General features: G+C 36.1%; 2 protein-coding genes across 2 annotated transcripts; both read right to left on the bottom strand.

Annotated features, from left to right (window-relative positions):
* Positions 1-1,868: 1,868 nt before the first annotated feature.
* Positions 1,869-4,866, bottom strand: LOC107413257 (monocopper oxidase-like protein SKU5). Its single transcript, XM_060819807.1, has 7 exons — positions 4,708-4,866; positions 4,501-4,610; positions 4,109-4,379; positions 3,862-3,994; positions 3,382-3,742; positions 2,719-3,087; positions 1,869-2,514 (listed from the first exon to the last, which is right to left on the bottom strand). Exons 1-7 carry the CDS (start codon positions 4,864-4,866, stop codon positions 2,244-2,246), a joined length of 1,674 nt encoding a protein of 557 aa, XP_060675790.1. The 3' UTR covers positions 1,869-2,243.
* A 12,439-nt stretch (positions 4,867-17,305) lies between these two features.
* Positions 17,306-21,538, bottom strand: LOC107413269 (ras-related protein RABC2a). Its single transcript, XM_016021178.4, has 6 exons — positions 21,075-21,538; positions 20,153-20,221; positions 19,111-19,176; positions 18,526-18,647; positions 18,132-18,260; positions 17,306-17,933 (listed from the first exon to the last, which is right to left on the bottom strand). The coding sequence occupies exons 1-6, from the start codon at positions 21,214-21,216 to the stop codon at positions 17,823-17,825; spliced, it is 639 nt and encodes a 212-aa protein (XP_015876664.2). The 5' UTR covers positions 21,217-21,538; the 3' UTR covers positions 17,306-17,822.
* Between the last annotated feature and the right edge of the window lie 2,457 nt (positions 21,539-23,995).

The following is a 23,995-nucleotide window of genomic DNA, read 5'->3' as shown; positions in this document are numbered from 1 at the left end:
AATTTGGAAGAAGCCATTTGGAAGAATCTTTGAATCGAATAATTAAACTTTGTTTTTATTATATTCTAAAACGAAATTATCAATCATTATTGGAGAGGAAATGTCAAAATCGTGAAACCGTGAAAATTAAAAAACGCTTTAACGTCTAGGGCAAATAATTAGAAGACTCATGAATATAATAATTATAATATGTTCGTTTCACTTTAATATATTAGAGTTGTTGTTGCATTGTGTTAGGGTATAGCAGTATGGTTTTAATTAGGAATTAGAAAGAAAAAAAAAATTAAAGAGAGTCTCAATCAATTAATTTAAATCGGACGGATTAAAAGGGTAACGAAGCGTACTATCAAACCCATTATAACAAGATAATTTGTCAAAAACAGAAATATTTTACTGTTCAAAACAAACAAAAATATTTTTTTAAAAGAAAAAACGAGGATAACTTAAAGGACAAATCAGGAGTCGATTTTCATAAGATAATATATATATATATATATATATATATATATAGAGAGAGAGAGAGAGAGAGAGAGAGATTGATGAAAGTAATTGCCTATTAATTAGAATTGGGAACATTTTGTCAATTAGCTTTTAAAAGTCAATAAGTTTCTGGACCATAAGTGAATCAACAATGAGTTGACAGATTTACCAAAAAAATTTAAAAGGAAAAATATATATATATATATATATATATGTATATATATATATATATATGAAACGATGAGTTGACACAGACCTTTCTGATGGAGCTTAGGAAAGGAATTTAAGCTCAACGAAAAAATATATATACATGTCTAATTTAAACTCAACTTGTTTATCAAACTCCTCGATCAAGTCCTTGTCGGACTCCTGAAACTTTAGTTAGAGATATTATTTTTCTGTCAGTAGAGAATTTAGTAGCTGTTATTTTTCCTTTTTGTTCCACGATTTTGTAGTAAATTAGCTGATTGACTGGCTAAGTAGACCTTGAAGGGTTCCTAAGTCCATGGATGGAATCTGACTACCCAGCAGGCTGAGCTACAAACTCTGTTACTTTTGGATATTTCTTAATGAAGTTCTTTTATCTTCCACCAAAAAAAAAAAAAACTCGATTCTTTTCTCTATTACAAGGGGAAAAAAAATTTGATTCTTTACATTATATTCAAGTGACCATTTTTTTTTTTAAATTTAAAGTAATTAAATTCTGTAATGAAAAGGTCACAATTTGTGTGCCGCAGACGTCATTTTATGCTAACAAAAAATAAAGTTTTATGTTGGTTGAGGACTTTTATCCAAATTGCTTCACCATCATCATGGAACTTGCTTAGCAACTTAACGTAGGGGCATGTTAACAAAGACATATTTCATAGAAAAATATAAATAAGTAGTCGGATAATAATTTTAAATTTAAATCTCTTTGATTATCCAGAATAATAAAATAAAATAAAGAAGAAAAAAATAAAAACTTACAAAAATAATTATGATAGTAAAAATGGACTTTTTTTTTTCTTTCTTTTCTGGATGAAAAAAATTGGACTTTGCCACTGGATGTCACTTTAAATTAATAACGATTGATACTAATTGAATTATATTTGATAAAAATAGAAATAGTTTAAACATCCGGGTGGTCCTCTTCCAACAAGTGTTCAACAAAAAAGGGGGGAAGAAAATTGCTTAACAAATTTATGATCATATCAGGGTTAGGTTTTGGAAATGGTTCTAGGTGGTTTATAAAAACAATTAATTTATTTTTTTCTTGGTTCTAGGATTTAAAACAATTAATCGTAGATCATCAATTTAATAAATCAGGCACCGTACAAATTATTAACATACATAATATTTGGGATCAACAACTCTATCAAGGAATCAATGGCAAAGTGGGCGTTGCATTCTCTGAGGTTCAAATTTGGATAGAGTGTGGACATCCTTCTTGGCTTATTGGATATGTTACCAATTCCTATTTTATGTTAATGCGTCCTTACATTAATCTTTTCGCAAAAAGAAAAGGCTTCAAATAATTAATAAGTCTATCAAGCTGGGGGTGGCGGAGGAGCTGGAGCCTTAGAATCACCAAAAATCCCTGTAAAAAACAAACAAACAGAGAACATATAAGCTAACTTGTTTTACAAGTAACAGAACTCATCTAATTAAATTAAGACAATTAAAGAACGTCTGGAACTAAAATGCATTTTTGTTATTTTTATTACAAGTACTAAATGTTTACAATCCAAATTATGTGACACACGGGATATTTCAATGAAATTTCACATATATATGCCACATAGAAGGAGGTTGTCTGGGGCCGGCCGCTCCTTGATAGGGTTAAGATCATCATCGAAAACTCTCACATAGAGTTCTTCACCCAAATACCAATGCTTCAAGAGTTGTGACCTCAGGTTCCACATTCCAGGGTTGTCAAGGAATGCATACACTGCACTCCATCCTCCTGGATATACTTGCACTGTCGAACGCACCACCGGATCATAAAGGTTGTAAGTGTTACGAAGTTCCGGTGTCCATTCTCCAATGCCATACCTGAAAATTTCAAGATATATACATCTCATTTGGCCATGAAGCTGCCAATTTAATGTAACAAAGGATATATGTACGTTTTACCAAAACCGAACCTCCTTAGTCCTTAAACCCAAAACAAATTAAGGATAGTTGGACAAAATCCTTTAAAATAGTCTAGTTTAATCAAACATCCCAAATGGATCCTAGAAGTTTTGGTATACTTACCCAACAACATGGAATCCAAAACCATCCAAATGCCAAGAATCCACGACATCCAAATTGTTCTTGAACACAATCTCGACCCAACCTTTATGGATCCCACTCACAACAGAGACTCCATATGAAGCATTCAAATTGACATACTGAACTGGGAATGCATCCAGTTGGTATACTCCTGAACCATTGACAAACTGATCAGCCAGTTTCAATGGTGTTTCCACAGTCCAATATGATACATTGTTCACGACATAGCGTGGTGATCCATCTATTTCGGCTGTTGAGACTTGGAGGATGAAGGTTTGAGACAGTGTGATGTTTGATACATTGAAGGTTCCTTGTGGGTTTGGCCTTGCAGCTCCTGTGGTTAAGTTCCACCTGGTTTTGTGGGGGGAAAGAAAGTAGATTGTCAATCATGACTTTATTAAAAACCACTTGTTAACATGCATATGCATATGCATAAGGTCATGATCAACATTGGACATATATAAAAACTTTTCTTCTTAAGACTATCTCTCAGCTTATAATGCATAATATGAAGATAACTTCGCAAGTCGCATAGAAAAATGATATATATATATATATATAAAGTTTTCTTGTTATGAAATTTTAAATATGTGACAGCTGATGCATTGAGTTATGTAGAAGGGATAGATGATGAACTTGTAATACCTAATAGACTTGGCTTGATTCATGGAAAACTCAATATCATCCTTGTCAGGTCCAACCGGGAGAGGCCCAATGGCTGGTGTACTAGAATTGGAATAGTGTAGCACCCCAACACCCTCAAGGCTGCCTATTGGGCCTTTGGAATCCAATTTAGAGCTTGCCACCATGTAATAATCAGCTTCATTTTGATCCGCTGTGACAAGAATTGAGTAGGACTGCCCAACATGAATGTCCAAAGAATCCAAAAGTATCTGATTTGTATAAGATCCTTCTGTTTCAACCGGCAATAATTTGTGATTTTGAATCCTGAAATTCAGACTGAAAGCATTCCCAACATTTGATATCCTTAACCTGTAAGTCTTCCCTATGGGAATAAACAGGTTCATATCATTATTGAAGAATCTTCAAAACAATACACCCATTTACTAACATTAAGCCAAACACAAAACAAGCACCCAAATTATGCTTAGTTACAAGGTATACCTTTTGTGACGGTGAATGACTCATATGCTTTTGACCATTTGGTGTTATAAGGGCTTTTGCCATTCATCAAAATGGTATTAGGGGGACTATAATATGCAGTTATTGAGTTGTTCTGTACTGCTGACCTTATCCACTGTTGCAATGCCATGTCCAAAAATTCATACGAGTTGGCCTTTCTCAAATAATTTTTAGAAGTAATGATGTTATTTATTTATATAATATGAATGAAATTTGTACTTAGAGAGACCTTGTAGCTGCTGAAGTACCAATCACCAATAAGGAGATCGAACTCTGCTTCTGGTTTAGGGAATGGAACGTCGATGACCACTCGATTGTTGACACGAATAGGTCCATATCCTCCAGCAGCCTTTTGGAAATTGATGCTGGGGAAGTAGAAGAAGCTGCCAATTTGGTCCTTGGTTTGGAACACGTATGTCCAGTTTGTACCAGGCTTGATTGGGCAGTTTGTTCCTGAAACTCCATCTTGCCATGAATTTAGCCTTTGTTGGATTCCATTCCTGCACATAAACCATCACTTTCTCTTTCTTAGAAAACCTTGTTTTTTTTTTCTTTTCTTTTTTTTTCCTTTCTCTCTCAAACCAATATAAGGATAACACGAATTGGCAAGAGTGCATATACCATGTGAAGAGAACTGGTTCATCCATGTTGTTAAAGATGTTGACATGGATGAAATCATTGGTTGTGGCATTGATAAGGGGTCCGGGGAACAACCCATTGATGGTGATAACCTGTAAGAACTCGCAATTAAATCATTTTGCATCATTGAAAGAAAAAGAACAAATTAAATGAAAAGCAGAAAGAAACAGAGTTTTAAGCAATTCATACAGGTTGATCTTGTGACACTGGTTGGAGAGTGGTGTCAAGAGCAACATTCCATTCTAGAAAAATATCAATTGCATTGGTTCCAGCAAAAAGAACTGCTACCAACAATGCACAAGCAATTAAACCATCCGCCCTGCTATAGCCCGAGCCAGTAGAGGCCATTGGAACCAGCTGCCTGGAATTGCAATGCAACCCCCCTTTTTTCTTTTATTTTTCTGCGACCTCCTTTTAGGCCTCTAACCAGAAAAAAGAAATGGACCAAACAGTATATATATGTGAATGTATCAAGGAGGGACAAAAGGATTAAATTTCCTAAGAATGTGAGCCAACAAGGACCAGAGAAAGGAAAGAGTTAAGATTAGTATCAGTTTTAGCTGTTTCTGATTGACTTTGCACCGCATAGTAACCAAGTGTTCAAAATATGCAGTTTTGGGTAAATCAAGCCGGCAGAAGAACATAGCATGACAGGCATCGGAGCGAGGCATATATTTGCTATGATAATTCTTATGGCCTTGTTTTAATCCACATGTGGGACCAAGTGACTATGTCTAGTCTCTACAAGCTGTTTTCTGTCTTCTTTTTGTGCCTGTCATGATCTCGATTAACCCAGTTGAAAGTCCATCTCCAATGAAACTAAGCTGAAAATTATCCTAACTAGTTTTGTTGTAATAAATGGTTAATTGTTTTGAATGGTTTGTAGAAAATTCTAAGAAAATAATGAAGAGCGTAATGCAACTTCAGCATTTGAGAAGAATGCTCATGCTTTGGAAGCGATTCAAATAATCTCCATATTACTGTGGTATCATTTGGACTTTCTCGTTTCTGACTGACAGTCATTTGGTGTTACTTACTGAAATTTCAGGTTTAGTAGCCTTCTCATTTAACTTAAACCTGTCATATTTTTTTTGGGAAGTCAAAGATATCCAGAAAAAATTATATACATGCCAAACAATTAATTTAAAAAAAAAAAAAAAGGCTTATAATGCAATTTAGGGCCTAGCATTATCCTTTGGTGAAACCCTAAGCCCGACGTTCTTTAAACTGGACAGCAGTTATCTACTGCAGCACCCAAAATACTTGAAATTTCAGGTCTCTTCCAGTTCGACAAAGAAATGAGTAATTTTCATGTGCCATATACCATAAAATCAGATTCTGTTTTGACTGGTGCAGGTTAAAAGCCTTCCATGGTCTGAAAATTCCTCAATATATTTAAATTTATATATATGCATAATTTTGCAATTGTGGGGGCCTTTGGCCGCTGTAGCATTTTTGTATATATGCATGTATACATATACAACAGAGCCTGTCCTTCTGGTTGTTGCAATTCTTCAGCCTGAATTGGATAATGGTTCTTGGGATATTTCCGCTAACCAAATATCCATACCAGTTTCTGGTTAAAATAAAGGGGTGAAGCTTCACAATGAATCAGAAATATGCAAAATGAATAGAAATGACTAGCATCCATGTGGACTAAAACCCATTTTCAAAACCGTACATTTCTTATATACTACGTAAGTTTTCGGATACAAACTCATTATTACCATGGCAAGTCAGTTTATTCACCCTATAATACCTGTATCCTTCTACATGTTGTTGACAGAAATAAATAACAGATTCTTTTAACACCTATAGAGGATATTAAACAGAGAAACAGATGGATATACAAACAGCAAGCTGTCGCTAAAACCCTTATATTCCCAAAACTGTACTGAAAGTGATGATAGTTGCTTCAAAAAGCCTTTTGAAGAATATGTACTCATCTAGACTGGCTCATGGTGAAGAATGGACAATGATATGTCCAACCAAATTGCCATTGTGACACTTCAAGTTCTTCTCTTTTGATTATGCAGAATTCTGCTTTAGTATTACTAAAGGTGTTCTTTCATGTTTTATCAAGAGCAGCAACCACCACCATGCGGTGCATGGTACATTTATTTCTGCTTCAATATTTGTATCTTCACTTTCACTGATCCATTTTCTAGTAAACTTGGTACTTCTGTTAACTGTAAAGCAAAGAAACAGAATAGGATACTACACGTATAAGCATCCAAATTTAGATGAATGCCATGCCAACTAAATGTGAGAAGAAGCTATGCTTGGACAATACTAGGAACACAACTGGGAAACAAGATCCCAAACATGACTAAATAATGCTGAGAAGAACCAATCAAATGACACTTAAGACTGAGAGCAAAGAATACACCTTTAACACAAGATCTCTAAAGCACTGTTGAACATTTTCTCCCGTTTTAGACATGCACTCAAGAAACAAACATCTATGCTCTTGTGCAAAGGCCATCCCCTCTTCTCTTGTTACTTCCCTTTCTTCATCCTACAAAAATTTTTCTTTTCTATAGAAACAGGGTATGCAATTCTGCAACAAAGGGTCTTTTTAGACAAGTAAGACATGCGATTCATTGCGCATAATTCAAATTCTAGCATATGATCCATTGCTCCCACCAAGTTCTCCCCTTACCATCTTGTCAAAGCACATAAGAACTCATGGGTATAAAGAAATAAATAAATAGACAAGTATGCACTATTCTAAGGTATATAGATCATGAATATTTAACAATCATCTTTTGGATAATTTACTTGACAAGTGCTGACGTCAAATTTATGGGAATTTAATTGTGTCTTCCAGGTGGGAAGGAAGAGCAAAACCAAACAAAACTTGTCAACTTTGTTCTTTACAAGAATTCTGATGGACTCCTTATTAGTTGAGTAGAGATCTACCTCGTTAGCCCATATTTCCAATGACTTTGTGAATGTTTCTCAACATGTCATATCATAAACTACAATGAAAATCAAATTACACAGCAGTTTGATAACTTTCACCATAATTTCCATATGTGTTGCTAGCAAAAACATTTAAACAAAGTTGTCAGATACAAGAGGAAAAAATTACAGGTCAGTGATAGCAAACCAAATATATTAAACAGCTTCCTCAATTTTTTCTACTATGCATTATACACGAAGAATGAAAGGAAGGAAAGGAGGTATTGTAGATTGAACCTGCAAAATAATACACAAGACAATGACCTTTGGAGAGGAAAAGTGGCTTCCTCAACATTATTTCATATGATTGTTTTTTCAGAGTATTGTCAGATTATTGTCAATTAGTAAACTCTCATAAGAACATGAAAAGGACCTAACTAGATCACCAATTATTGCCGACCATAAGCATTTGAATAAAAATCATTTTCAAGAATTATGATAACCCTAGTAAGAGTTTGCAAAATGAAATGTTAATATAATCACAATTGCATACCAAAAATGATTCAATGTGCACCTCTGTACTAAAAGCTTATTAAAGTTCCAAACTTCTCCTGTCCAGCTGCTAATTCACCATAATGTTGAAGAAAAAGGAACATCAAATTCAAAATCCATTTAAGATACATGAAAAATCTTTAAAACAGCAACAATGTTATAATAATCACAGATTCACAGACACAGCCAAAGAACTGCCATTTTGGTTTCAACTTTCCCTGATAATTAAATGGTATTTAATATATAGTCAGACAGAATGTACACTTGGGACAATAGTTCAGATCGATTTTAGTATGCCCTGCAGCTCTTCTGTTTAATCTCTTCTAAGAAATCATCACAGTTCCATTGCAAAAATCCATCATTTACCTGTGTCCCAATTTGTAAATTTCAATCTTTTTCCACCGACTGATAACAGCATTTCAGCTCTAAATACGTCAAGCACAGAAAGGTAGAACAACAAATACAACATTTAAATATTTCGTTGAAGTTCAACGCTAAAATGGGTACAATATGCTCTTAGTCTTAGCCATAAGACACCAGAGCTGATTTCGTTTGCCTCACTTCAGCACCCTCATGATGGATAAAATTATTACTATTTACAAATACTTATTATAGCTCACTCTTATCATTTACAACACTAAAGCATGTCTATCCGAATAAATATATCTGTATATACCTGGGAACTCCTCCTGGAGCCCTCTTTTATCAAAAGCAGTAATAATTTCAAGGAAGAAGCCCCTAATATCCCTTGATGGAAAATATCTGAAATTTTCTAGTTGTTGTATGCAACAGAAGAATAAAACGAATTAGTAATGAAATAGTTCATGGAAACCTGAAAATGCGATATATATAACAGAACCAAATTCATAATGCCTAATAACTTCTCCATGGACACGAAAACTGGAAACCTTCCATGACAACATCTTCTTTCCTAGTTCACAGAACTTTACACGCTGCCACACTGCCAAGACACGCACACAATTCCATACTACATGAATTAAATCCTCAAATCACTTTCTTTCTAAAAAAAACTCAAAGAAGTTAGTTAAAATTTAAAGAAGGTGGTTAAAAATTAAGGCACGCCATAAAAACAATTTAACTTTTTTAGGCACACTAAGATTCCAGATAAATTCCCAACATCCTCTACCGGAAGCATCACTCGTGTCACAAAAACTCCCACTCCCAACCTTTAGAAGTCTCAAGTCTCTAGCCAGCCAACAACCCAAACCAACAGAACAAGAACCACTAGCAGTATAAAACCGTGCACGCGTGTCCTCTGTATTAACTCCACCAACTGAAGTCCAAAAGATCAAGACAGCCACCTCATTGTGTAAAAGACCCAGTGATAAGAGAACGATTCCAACCTTCAGACTCTGTTAAAAGAGCCTGCACCTTGGTGTATGCTTTCAATATACATTAAAGGTTTTCCTTTTAAGACTCGTGTGGTAGCTCGGTTGGCAGAGCACCACAGCCCAGACTGTGAGAGCTGGGCTCGAGTCTTGGGGGGTAGGGGGTGCGTGGGGGCATAGCGGAAGAGTTTTCCTTTTAGCCTATAACAGTGCCTTAAAGCACTTTATGCTAATTAACTACTAATTAACCTATTACGTACGTTGATTTAAACACAATTTGGTCACAAATATAGCTAATACAGTAAGCATTCCCAGATATAACGCCAACTGAAACTTAACACCCAAACACCATTCAGCATCTTCATGTTGTGGTTCTCTGACCACTTTAGAGAAGAAATATGAGAAGAAAAATAAAAAGAATTCTATTAATCTCTTAAAAATAGAATACAAAAATAAAAACTTCTCTCATGGAGGATTCTCACGTGGAACCTCTCTCTGCACTCTCCAATTCTCTCTCTGGAATTGCTCACTCTTCTCTCAAGCTCTCTCTGGAGCTTAAACACTCTCTCTCTCGGAGTTTTCTCTCAATATTCCTCACTTGGGATAATATTGAGCTTGCTCACTTGGCTTGTATTGTATGCAACGGGATGGAGCCTATTTATAGGCTTACAACAGCCTCTGCAGAGCCCACAATTGTTGAACAATCCATTTTCGGTGCAGTGGTGTCAAAAATGGTGGCTGTCCAAAATGGTGGCTGTGGTTGGTGCGGCTGGACTTCACAATTCTCCCCCTCCAGCCGCATTTAAAACTGATGGTCATCTGCCATCTATTCCAGCTATGTCTCTGCATAGCTTCAGCTTCTCTTGAACAACAACTTTTGTTAGCATATCTGCTGGATTCTCTTTTGTGTGAATCTTCATCAGTTTCAGCAACTGTTGATCTATTACTTCGCGTATCCAATGATAGCGGATGTCAATGTGCTTTGTACGGGAATGATACATTGAGTTTTTGCTCAAATCCATGGCACTTTGGTTATCACAATGTATCTTGTAGTCTTCTTGCTTGATGCCCAATTCTGTGAGAAAACGCTTTAACCACAACATTTCCTTACCCGCTTCCGCTGCGGCAATGTACTCTGCTTCAGTAGTGGATAAAGTAACACACTTCTGCAATCTTGACTGCCATGACACAGCTACCCCTGCAAAAGTGTAGAGATAACCTGATGTAGACTTTCTATTATCAGGGTCTCCGGCCATATCTGCATCTGTATAGCCTTCTAAGATTGGATCACCTCCCCCGTAGCACAAGCACAGCTTCGATGTACCTTTAAGATACCTGAGAATCCATTTGACTGTTTCCCAGTGTTTCTTTCCAGGATTTGAAAGAAATCTGCTCACAACACCTACTGCATGAGCAATGTCTGGTCTGGTACACACCATTACATACATCAGACTTCCTACCGCTGAAGAATATGGTACTGAAGCCATCTCCTCTATCTCTTCTTTGGATGAGGGGCACAATCTCTTACTCAACTTGAAATGATTTGCAAGTGGAATGCTGACCGGTTTGGCTTTATCCATGTTGAATCTCTTTATCACCCGTTCAACATACTTCTCTTGAGATAGCCATAACCTTCTATTTTTCCTGTCTCGGATTATTTGCATTCCCAAAATTTGTTGAGCTGGTCCTAAGTCTTTCATATCAAAGGACTTAGACAATTCTTTCTTCAGCTGACTAATCTTCATTGCATCTTGTCCAACGATCAACATGTCGTCCACATATAGCAAAAGTGCAATGAAGTTTCCACCTGAAAATTTTTGAATATAAACACACTGGTCTGCTGCAGTCCTTTTATAACCTTGACTCACCATAAACGAGTCAAACTTCTTATACCATTGTCTTGGTGCTTGCTTGAGGCCATACAAGCTCTTCTTTAGCTTGCATACGAGGTTTTCTTTCCCTGAAACCTCAAATCCTTCTGGCTGCTCCATGTAGATTTCTTCATGTAAATCACCGTGAAGAAATGCTGTCTTCACATCCATCTGTTCAAGCTCTAGGTTTAGACTTGCTACTAAACCAAAAATGACTCGAATTGAAGTCATTTTTACCACTGGTGAAAAAATCTCATCAAAGTCAATTCCTTTCTTCTGAAGAAATCCTTTGACCACCAATCGGGCTTTGTGTTTCACCACCTTTCCGCTGCCATTTTTCTTGAGCTTGAACACCCATTTATTCTTTAGTGCCTTCTTTCCTGTTGGAAGCTCAACCAACTCATAAGTATGATTTTTCTGTAAGGATTCCATCTCATCTTGCATTGCTTGCAGCCACTTTTCCTTCTCTTGATGAGAAACAGCTTCCTGGAAACTCTTTGGCTCCCCCTCTTCAGTAAGCAGAATATACTCAGATTCTGGAAATCTCTTTGATGGAATTCGGCCTCGCTCAGATCTTCGAACTTGTAAACCACTGGTTTCAGGAGATGTACCATCATCTGACCACTGTGATGGCCCTGCAGCTGCTTGAGAGGATTGAGTCTCCCCCTGCTCAATATCCCCTTCTTTCTCCTGGTCTGCTTCTGGTATATCTTCATGCACCTCATTATCTTCTGTGGCTATTTGTGCTGGTGCTGGATTAGGACAAAAATTCTCGGCACTAGAACTACAATTAGGAGACATTCTGGGCTTTTCAATGTCTTCCATTTTCTGGTTTTCATGGAATACTACATCCCTGCTTCTAATAACCTTCTTTGTTTTCGGGTCCCATAACCTGTATCCGAATTCTTCATCTCCATATCCTATAAAGATGCATGGAGTAGATCTTGCATCGAGCTTCTGTCTGAGCTCCTTGGATACATGTACATAAGCTAAACAACCAAACACTCTTAAATGAGAGTAGGAGGGAATCTTACCCGACCACATTTTCTCCGGAATTTCAAAATTCAACGGTACTGACGGTGATCTGTTGATTAAATAGCAGGCGGCACGAACAGCTTCTCCCCAGAATGGCTTTGGCAGCTTAGCCATACTGATCATACTTCTGACCTTTTCCATAATGGTTCGGTTCATTCTTTCGGCTATTCCATTATGTTGTGGGGTGCGAGGGACCGTCTTCTCATGTCGAATGCCGTGTCTTCTGCAGTAGGCATCGAACTCCTTGGAAGTATACTCGCCTCCATTATCTGAGCGGAGACATTTCAGCTTCTTTCCTGTTTCACGCTCTACCATGGTATGAAACAGTTTGAAGTAATCCAATACCCGGTCCTTTGTCTTCAAGAAATATACCTACACCTTCCGAGAAGCATCATCAATGAAGGTCAGGAAATACTTGTTGCCACCTAATGATTCCACCTCCATGGGACCACAAACATCAGAGTGCACCAGACTAAGCAACTCTGATCTTCTCAATGCAGAGGAACTGAAGGAGACTCTATGCTGCTTACCAAACAAGCAGTGATTACAAGAATCTAGCACAGCATCCTTGCAAACAGTGATAAGCTTCTTCCTTGCCAAAGTGGACAATCCTTTTTCACTCATGTGACCGAGTCTTTGGTGCCACAGATTTTGATACGCCTCTCCTTCTGCAATATTGAGGCTATCTGCACATATCTTCACATGAGTCTTGTACAACGTTCCACAAATATGTCCTCGGGCGACAACTATGGCACCTTTCGTCATTTTCCATGTGCCTTTGCTGAAGTAGTTGTCATAGCCTTGCTTGTCTAAGGCTGCTCCCGAAAGTAGATTAAGCCGAAGGTCTGGAACATGGCGGACATCCTTCAAAGTGATTGTACAACCAGCATTCGTTTTTACCTGAATATCACCAGTTCCCATAATCTTTGCGAAACTGGAATTTCCCATCTTTACCGTACCAAAGTCTCCTGCTTTGTACGTTTTGAAGAAATCTCTGTGTGGAGTGACATGGTAGGATGCTGCAGTATCAACTACCCACTCAACATCTTGGGTTGATATATGAAGGCATGTCTCTTCTTCGGTGGAGCAGAGCGCCACTTCTCCTGTACAAGTGACTAGTGTCTCTCCATCCTTCTTCGGCTGATTACCTTGGAGTCTCTGCTCTCTCAACAACTTTCTGCAGTTCTTCTTCATGTGACCCTCCAGGCCACAATGATAGCACTTATACGATGATTTTCTGCCGTCTGTAGATCTGCCTCTGCTCTTGGTCCTGCCTCTCCCCCTATCTCGACTACCTCTCCCCCTATCTCGACTACCTCTTTGTTGTCTTCCTCTCTCTGTGAAGAGGGCATGTGATTGATCCATGCCAATGTCCTTTCTCCTGGCCTCTTCATTAAATAGGGCATCCTTAACCATAGACATAGTAAGTTTGCCATTCGGGGCTGAATTGCCTAGAGAAACTACCAATGTCTCTCAACTGTCTGGAAGAGAGCTTAGAAGTAGGAGGGCTTGATCCTCATCCCCTAGTTGATAATCCACAGCAGATAGTTGATTTACCAAGCTCTGGAACTCACTGGTGTGCTCGGCTACAGAAGTTCCACTCTGTAATTTTAGATTTACCAATCGCTTAAGCAATAGGGCTTTGTTCCGAGCAGTCTTGGCCTGGTACATGTCCTCCAATTTTGTCCAGAGGGCATATGCATCCGTTTCCTTTGCTACATGATGGAAGACACTGTGGTCGATCCATTGCCTGATCTGACCGATCATTTTCTTGTTTAATTTCTTCCATTCTGCTACTTTGCTGGGATCGGGGTTTTCTCCTTTAGCTTCTATAGGATCAAACAGATCCTTACAATTGAGGAGATCTTCCATCCGAGGTCTCCAAAGTGTATAATTTGTCGCAGTGAGCTTAACCATAGCTCCCGAAGATGATTCTTCCATTGACATTATGGCTTGACCAAAAAATGGAGCTGAATTTGGCAAAACGGAGTTAATCGTTGCGTCCGGAATGGCCAAAAATGGTGGACCTGACTCTTCCGGGGTCAAAATATAATTACCAAAAATTTTGGGGCAAAACTGTAATTTCATAAAATTTCTGGGTCAACCTGCGAATACAGGAACTACAGGAGTCAATCTGTAATTTCCAATAGTTCAGGGGCTGTACCGTAATTTCAAAAAACTACAGGGGTCAATCTGTAATTTCCAATACTTCAGGGGCTGTTCCGTAATTTTAGAAAATATTGATGACGTGGCAGATGGTGCTGACATGTCAACACGTGGCAGATGACGTGGCTGACGACGTGTCGGCTGGCGTGGCAGGGGTGCGCTGACGTGGTTGCTGACGTGGTCGTCTTCAACCTCCAGACGGCGCGTGCGGCGCGTGAACTGTTGCAGAAAACTTCAGGCGGCGCGTGCGGGCGCGTGAGACGCTGGCTTTCTCTCCGGCGAACTTGTGTGTTCTCCTCTCGTCGGGTACTTTCACCTGGTATTGTCAAATTAATTATTTGAACAACTTTTCAAAACACCAACTTGAAGAACAGTAGCTTTGTTTCTTTAAATTTTGAACCCAAGCTCTCGACCTGGAGCTCTGATACCACTTGTTGTGGTTCTCTGACCACTTTAGAGAAGAAATATGAGAAGAAAAATAAAAAGAATTCTATTAATCTCTTAAAAATAGAATACAAAAATAAAAACTTCTCTCATGGAGGATTCTCACGTGGAACCTCTCTCTGCACTCTCCAATTCTCTCTCTGGAATTGCTCACTCTTCTCTCAAGCTCTCTCTGGAGCTTAAACACTCTCTCTCTCGGAGTTTTCTCTCAATATTCCTCACTTGGGATAATATTGAGCTTGCTCACTTGGCTTGTATTGTATGCAACGGGATGGAGCCTATTTATAGGCTTATAACAGCCTCTGCAGAGCCCACAATTGTTGAACAATCCATTTTCGGTGCAGTGGTGTCAAAAATGATGGCTGCCAAAATGGTGGCTGTGGTTGGTACGGCTGTGGTTGGTGCGGCTGGACTTCACACTTCACAGCCAGTTTGGGCATTCTAGTACCCCATAAACTCCATTCTTTAGCTAGCCAAGAACCCAAACTAACAGAATAAGAACCACTGGCGCTAGAAAACCATGCATGCCTGTCCTCTGTATTAACTCCACCAACTGAAGTCTAAAGATAGATACAGCCACTTCATTGTGCAAAAGATCCAGTGACAAGAGAACGACTCCAACTTCCAGACTGTTAAAAGAGCCTCCACTTTGGCACGTGCTTTTAGGATACATAAAGGGTCTCCCTTTTAGCCTATAACAGTGCCTAAAAGCACTTTATGCTAATTAATATAAAAGGTAGAAAATATGAAAAGAATGCTCAAAATATTATTGATGTAAAACAGGTATAAATACAGCAAGAAAGGTAGAGGATATGGAAAGAATGCTCAAAATATTATTGATGTGAAACCGGTATAAATACAGCAAGAAAGGTAGAGGATATGGAAAGAATGCTCAAAATATTATTGATGCATAAATGGAGCAATTGTTACAACACAATTGCATAAGAGATCAATTTTTTATTTTTATTTTTATTTTTTTTTTGATCGTTTACAACAATTCCGCCCCCCCGCGTCCCCCCAAAAAAAACCCCAATGTGTTGAGTCCACGACCTCCTTAGTGTGGATGTGAGTGGCATACCAATTGAGCCAACCCGCTTGACAATAAATGATATAAATGGAAAAAAATCCCTAACCTAACGTATAGATTACAAACAGATAAAAACAAGTAACTATTCTCTAAATATCAACTAGTAATTAAAGCCTATAACAGCGCCCAAAAGCACTTTACGTTAATTAACTACTAATTAACCTATTAGGTACATTGAAGTAAAAACAATATGATCACTAATATAACCGCTACAATTAGCATCCCAGACACAATATCAAACTAAACTTCACATCCAAAGGCCATTCAGCCTCTGCAAAATCCAATTGTGGGCATTCATGTATCCCATACAACTCTATTCTCTTGGCCTGATAAAATTTATACAATTTTATGTTTTGTCAGACAGCACGTCCATACCTCCAACACGTTACTGTAATAGGCAACAGCAACATAGTATTCAACAGCACCAAAACCAGTATTGACAAGCTCCTATAGGCACAAAGAGTTTCAGCAATACCACCCCTTGCAAGCACAGCCAACGTTCCGCCAAGTAAAGCTACATCAGCAAAGAAAGCAACAAGGAAAGTACTCCAATAAGTGTCTCCCTTGTCACCGCATGCGTGCGTGCCCGGGATCCCGTATCCATTTATTTTCAAAACTCGTGGGCCGGGATCCTCCAGCGAGGAAATGGAGCAGGGCGCAAAACCGTTTGCACAAAGAAACAATTCAAATAGTCTCTCCATATTACTGTGGTATCATTTGGACCTTCTTGTTTCTGATTGACAAGAGTCATTAGGTGTTACTGAAACTTCAGGTTTAGTTGCCTTCTAATTGAGTTGCACCAGTAACTTTTTTTTTTTTTTTTTTTTTTTGGTTTTTTGGGGGAGAAGTCACAGATATCCAGAACAAATTATATACATGCCTGACAATTAATTAAAAAAATGGCTTATAATGCACTTTATGACCCAACAATATCTTTTGGTGCAATCCCAAGCCTGAAGATCTTTAAACTGGACAGTAGTTATCCACTACAGCACCCAAAAATATTTGAAATTTCATGTCTGTTCCAGTTCCATAAGAAATGAGTAATTTTCATGTGGTATATGCCATATACCATAAAATCAGATTTTTTTTTTTTACTTGTGAGGGGTAAAAACTTTCCATAGTCTGAAAATCCCTTACCATATTTAAATTTATATATATGCATGATTTTGCTATTGTGGGGGACTCTGGCCGTGTAGCATTTTGTATATATGTGTGTAAGTACATATATATATATATATACATACAACATGGCCTGTCCTTCTGGTTGTTGCAATTCTTCAGCCTGAATTGTATAATGGTTCTCTTCGGATTTTTCAGCTAACCAAATAACCTCTGATTAACATAAACGGGTGAAGCTTCACAATGAATCAGAAATATGCAAAATGAATAAGCATCCATGTGGCCTAAAAGCCATTTTCTATACTGTACATCTCTTATACATCAAATAAGTTTTCGGATATAAACATGTGGACTAAAAGCCATTTTCTATACTGTACATCTCTTATACATTAAATAAGTTTTCGGATACAAACTCATTATTACGATGGCAAGTCAGTTTATTCACCCTATAATACCTGGATCCTTCTACATGTTGTTGACAGAAATAAATAACAGATTCTCTTAACACCTATAGAGGATATTAAACAGAGAAACAGATGTATATAAAAACAGGAAGCTGTCGCTAAAACCCTTATATTCCCAAAACTGTAATGAAAGTGATGAAAGTTGCTTCAAAAAGCCTTTTGAAGAATATGTACTCATCTAGACTGGATCATGGTGAAGAATGGACAATGATATGTCGAACCAAATTGCCATTGTGACACCTCAAGTTCTTCTCTCTTGGCTATGCAGAATTCTGCTTTAGCATTGCTAAAGGTGTTCTTTCATGTTTTATCAAGAGCAGCAACCACCACCACGCGGTGCATGGTACGTTTGTTTCTGCTTCAATATTTGTCTCTTCACTGTTACTGATCCATTTTCTAGTAAACTTGGCACTTCCATTATCTGTAAACCAAAGAAACAGAATAGGATACTACACGAATAAGCATCCAAATTTAGATGAATGCCATGCCAACTGAAAGGTGAGAAGAAGCTATGCTTTGACAATACTAGGAACACGACGGGGAAACAACAAACATGACTAAATAATGCTCACAGGAACCAATGAAATGACACTTAAGACTGAAAGAGCAAAGAATACACCTTTAACACAAGATCTCGAAAGCACTGTTGAACATTTTCTCTGGTTTTAGCGCTGCATTCAAGAAACAAACATCTATGCTCTTGTGCAAAGGCCATCCCCTCTTCTCTTGTTACTTCCCTTTCTTTATCCTGCAAAATTTTTCTCTGTTATAGAAACAAAGTATTCAATTCTGCGATAAAGGGCTTTTTTATGTTTACATAAGTGATACGAGCAATTCATATGCATAATTCTAATTCTAGCATATGATCAGTTACTCCTACCAACCACTCACGTCACCATCTTTTCAAAGCACATAAGAACTCATAGGTATAAAGAAATAAATAAATAAACAAGTATGCACTATTCTAAGTATCTTCCACGAAGAGATGAATGGCTAAACCAAACAAAACTTACCTTATCAACTTTGTTCCCAACTAGAATTCTGATGCACTCCTTATTTGTGGAGTAGAGATCTACCTCCTTTGCCCATATTTCCAATAAGTTTGTGAATGTTTCTCGACGTGTGACATCATAAACTACAATGAAAATCGAATGACAAACCAGTTTGATTGCTTTCACTATAATTTCATATGTATTGCTAGCTGAAACAAGTTAAGTTGTCAGATACTAGAGTGGGAAAAGAAATTACAGGCCATTGAAAGCAAACCAGATACATTAAACAGCTTCCTCAACTTTTTCCCTTGTGCATAATACACTAATAATGGAAGGAAGAAAAGAAGATCTTGTAGATTGAAACAGAAATAATAAACAAGACAATGACCTTTGTAGAGGAAAAGTGGCTTCCTCAACATTATTTCATATGCTTAAATTTTCAGATTATTGTCAGTTAGTAAACTCTCATAAGAACACTGACAGCACTTAAATCGATCTCCAATTATTGCCAAATACAAGCATTTGAGTAGATATCAATTTCAAGAATAATGATAACCCCACTAAATATTTGCAAAATGAAATGTTAATATAATTCCAATTGCATACCAAAAATGATTCCATGTGCACCTCTGTAGTAAGAGCTTATTAATGTTCCAAACCTCTCCTGTCCAGCTGCAAATACAACATAATGTTGAAGAAAAAGAAACTTCAAATCAAAAATCCAATTAATAAATGTGAAAAATGATATTAAAACAACAACAACATTTTAACATAATGTTTCCAGATTCCTGTCATTTTGTCCCCGATAATTAAATAGTACTTAATCATCTGACAGGATGTACACTTGGGAAATATTGTTGAGGTTTCAATATAACCTACATCTCTTCTGTATAATCTCTTTAAAGAAATCATCATACTGCTCATATTGTATTCTAATCTTTATCTTCATTTGTAAATGAGTTTCACATCTAGCGTTGTGCTTTATAGCTAACTAAAGTACAACAAAATGTTCATGTATCACTTTGTGCCTTTCAAGGTACCAATCTTATTTACAAGGCCACATTTTCCAAACTGTAAGTTTTTGTAGTGACTAACTAGTATGCACTAACACAATCTCGCTCTTTGCTAATATGTATGTTGTGTTCATCTTCTATGTCTGTACATCAGCACTTTATACTTCAGACATGATATACGTAAGCCATGGAGAGATGTCGTAAAAGCTCGATGCAAAAGTTTCACCACTCTCTTTAAAGGACATCCTGCCAATGAAGACTACTTTGAAATCTAAGGACAAGCTTTTAATGAGAAAGGTAATATGAGATGATATACGTAAGCCATGGAGAGATGTCGTAAAAGCTCGATGCAAAAGTTTCACCACTCTCTTTAAAGGACATCCTGCCAATGAAGACTACTTTGAAATCTAAGGACAAGCTTTTAATGAGAAAGGTAATATGAGATATAGGTAGCGTTTTAGCTGATTGAAGCACCAATTCAGTTAGCTATTTCCATCTATATGCAATAGCAGAGTAAATTTTGTTAGATAAACATTGTAAATTATGCTATTCAAACAAAATAATAAAATCAAGGGACAGGGGAAAAATTAAGGACGAGTGACTGCAATTGCCGATCATGAAAATCCATCACTTACCTGTGTCCCAAATCGTAAGCTTTAATCTTTTCCCGCCAACTGATAACAGCTTAATCTTGAAATCCACACCTGCAAATGGTTAGAACATTTCAGCTCTAAATACATGATTACAGAAAAAGCAGAAAAAATACAACATTTCAATATTTTGGTAATGTTCAATGCTAAGATAGGTAAAATATGTTCTTAGTCTAAGCCATAGGAAACCAGAAGTCACAAACCGATTTGGCTCACTTCAGCACTGTTATGATGGAAAATACTATTACTATGTATCATATATTAATCATTACTCGCTCTTATCATTTACAAAAGCATGTTTATATAAAGAACAAATAATACATTTTCAGATATCTTAGAACTCCTTCTGGAGTCCTCTTTTTATAATCAAAAGCAGTAATAATTTCAAGGAAGAAGCCCCTAATATCCCTTGATGGAAAATACCTGAAACTGTCTACTCGTTATAATAAGAATTGGTAATAAACTAGTTCATGTATAACAGAAACAAATTCTAAAAGCCTAATTACCATTCTGTAAACATGAAAACTAGGGAGAAAACACATAACAAAATTGCAGCCACTTTCCTACGGTAACAATATCTTTTCTCCTGGTTCAAGTCCATGATATAATATCCCAACTCTAGTCATAGGGTTTTAGATACTGAACAAAAGAGAGAAAATAAACTCGAATTTTTCTTACCCAGCAAAAACAAACAATAGCATTAACACATAGTAATTATGTAGTCAAGTTTGCATGCCACCATCAGAAAGCTTAAGCAACAAAGAAGCAATTCACATATAGAGAATCAGTATTTCAAAAGAACTAGAACCGGAGTTTTCTAAGCTTTGAAATTAATAGGATACAGAAAAAATATAAGAAAGACGCATAAAAGAAAAATGGGAAAAAAGGGGGGAATATTAATTAATACCAATAGTTGGGGAAAGATCCTGAACAGAGTTGGAGATAAAGCTGAGCAAGATACTGCTCTTGCCAACCCCAGAATCACCAATCAAAAGTATCTTGAATGAGTAATCATAATTACCATTCCCTCCTTTTGTTATAGAACCCATATATAATAACTCCTCTACTTCTATACCCAAATGCAAAAGAAAACCTCTCTCTCTTTTTCAGTGTGTTATATGTTCAGTGAACTGAATGGTGGTTCTTTCCCATAAAACAAGCTTTTTTTTTTTTTTTTCTCTTTTTTTCCTCTCTTTTTAACCCCCACCACAAAAAAAGAAGAAACAGAATACCAGAGTGAGAAAGAAAAAAGGAAGACTGGTATTTCAGGAAGAGAAAGCAAATGGGAAACTTCCTGAGAGATATATCAGAAAGAGAGAGAGAGAAAGGATTGTGGGGTTGGCAGGTGGTGTATGTGGAATACGTACTTGAAAGACAGACAGATTTGTAACAAATAAATAAATGAAAGTATGAAAGAGAAATAAAAATGAAAAAAAAAAAAAAAAAAACTGCAAACTACAAATTTAAACGTCGTTTTAGCTTGAACGGCTAGGACGTCTTTGGCAAGGTATAAAGGCCCACGCGCCATTGCAGGCTCTGTTTATGCTCAAACGTTGTCATTTAATAGTTTGTCTGGTTGTGAATCAAATTTGTCAGAAGTTTGCTACATGTGGCTTTGGTGACGGTGTTTCCATACCTTTGGAGCGTTACTTTTTTTTTTTTTTTTTTTTTCCCCTACTGTTATTTTTCATTTTTCCGACTTGGTACTTGGTAAATCTTCAGTATCTATTTCATTTTTGTCCAAACCAAGGATCACAAGATTTCAACTTTTTTAAATTGTAATAAGAGGGAATTCAAATATAGGCTAATTGTTTTTTTTTTTTTTTTTTTGAAGCAATTTAGGCTCATTGTTTGAAACCTTGACATTTTCAACCTGATATCAAGATCACCGCTTTAAAAAATAATTCATTATTATTATAAGCTACTAATTAAATATTATTTGTTATAAGCTACTAAATAAATATTATTTGATAAGGTGAATATTTTAATACTACTGTACTTTAACTCAGCCCTTTCCATAATTTCATGTAATAGAACTATCAGCAAACTCCAAATGTTATGGAAATTAGAAAGAAAATTAGAAAGTTATAAAATTTTGTGTGGATCAAACCAAAAGCAATAACTTTTATGATTACTAAAATTAATTAAAGTACTAGTTTTGGATTTAGATGTTAATGTTATATATACATATATATATATATATAATGTAAAAGAAGCCAACCATGGTATGATATTTACTCCATGCCTCTCCATCGCCTTAAAAAGGCCAAATTACATAATAGAATCCTTTTTTTTTTTTTTCTTTTTTTGGGGCTTTGAAATACATAATAGAATCTCACAAGTCGCAATTGATGCCACTTTCATTCTTCGGATGTTCCTAAAAATTATCAACCCGTGATCACACCACAACAGGTAGTGAAATTAGTAATTTAATTAAAATCTAAAAATAATTTGTATAACAAATATATATAGATTAATTTTCAAGAAATCTTCTAAACACGCCAAGCCTAAACAAATTATTAGTGCCCCCCTAATTTATTCCCTCATTTTGCTCGGGATGTACTAATTAATCCTCCAAAAAGAAAAATATTAAAAAAAAGAAAAAAGAAATGGTCATGTCTAGCCATAGGTCAAATTAGAGAGAGAGAAAAAAAAAAAAAAAAAAAGAGATATTTTATATGATTAATATACCATCTTATCATTATTAGTTGTACTAAAATCTTTAATAATTGTTTTTCTTTCTTTTTCAAGTTTTTGTAATGTTGTATAGCTTACGGGTGCTAAAAAGATCAAGAAAGAAAATAAATTGGACTTCTCAATTATCAAAGTTTTGGTACTAATTTTATTTTTTAATAATTATGTTCTATACCATCTAAAAATTACCATTGATTAAAAAAAAATTATTATTGATAGAAAATTTACCCAACAATAGATATGAAACAAATGAATATTTCAACATATATTAAGTTGCAAGAACATCAAAATCCTAAATGATATATTAATTTTATTCTACTAGTTGATGTACTATATCACTCAATTTATCATAGAATATCCCATGAATTACATTCGAATATAACTTACTTATATGCGATGTAGACATAAGTGTTAAACCATCAGGCTAAGCTGTCCAACATTAGTCGTTAAATCGATCTGACAGTTATAAGCATCAGATGTAAGATCTTCTATAATTTTTTGGATAATTGTAAAAATTAATAAATATCATAATATAAATATAATGATATATTTAAATTATAATTAAAAAAGCAAACCGAATTTAACAAACCATAAATAGTTTTTTTTTTATTTCAACTATTAAAAAATTCAAAAAATTATATAAAAATTCAATATTAAAATTATCAATTCAAATTTAATACGAGTCTAATTTTATATATAATAATAAGTAATCAAGCATGGAGGTGGCAGGCATGCAAGTGTGGGCAAAGACTTTGTGAATGAAAAGAAGCAAAGCCACAGCTCGACGACAAGTGTTCACCATGCAGCCTAGACACAACCAACAACAACCAACCTTATTCACTCAGTCTTCTTCTTCTATTAATTTATTCCTTTTCTTAATTACTTTATTCATTCTTGATTCTTTTTTTCTTTTCTTTTTTTTGGGTAAAATATTCATTATTCCTTTGTTACGTTACGTACCCTTTTTGTTTCTTTCTGAGAAGATATTGCAGGTTTTCATAATTGTTGTCTTTTGCATACCTTATCCAAACTCTGCAGTGAGTATTTTCTGAATTACCTAGCAATTGCTTTTTTTTTTTTTTAACAAATTATTAGCAATTGCTTTTAATCCTGCTATTTTATCCCAAAAAAAAA

The sequence above is a fragment of the Ziziphus jujuba genome, chromosome 8 (assembly GCF_031755915.1).
Source record: "Ziziphus jujuba cultivar Dongzao chromosome 8, ASM3175591v1".
In the NCBI taxonomy this organism is placed as follows: domain Eukaryota; kingdom Viridiplantae; phylum Streptophyta; class Magnoliopsida; order Rosales; family Rhamnaceae; genus Ziziphus; species Ziziphus jujuba.
The sequence above is the reverse complement of the archived record's forward strand: the minus strand, read 5'-3'. Positions and strand labels throughout refer to the sequence as shown.

Coding starts and splice junctions, on each gene's coding strand:
- LOC107413269 (XM_016021178.4), bottom strand. CDS start 21,216: ATGGGTTCTATAACAAAAGGAGGGAATGGTAATTATGATTACTCATTC. Junction 18,261..18,525: donor TTGGGAACAAAGTTGATAAG/GTAAGTTTTGTT, acceptor AAAATTTTGCAG/GATAAAGAAAGGGAAGTAAC. Junction 17,934..18,131: donor TTCGAGATCTTGTGTTAAAG/GTGTATTCTTTG, acceptor TTTGGTTTACAG/ATAATGGAAGTGCCAAGTTT.
- LOC107413257 (XM_060819807.1), bottom strand. CDS start 4,866: ATGGCCTCTACTGGCTCGGGCTATAGCAGGGCGGATGGTTTAATTGCT. Junction 4,380..4,500: donor GAACCAGTTCTCTTCACATG/GTATATGCACTC, acceptor GTTTATGTGCAG/GAATGGAATCCAACAAAGGC. Junction 3,995..4,108: donor GGTACTTCAGCAGCTACAAG/GTCTCTCTAAGT, acceptor GCATTGCAACAG/TGGATAAGGTCAGCAGTACA.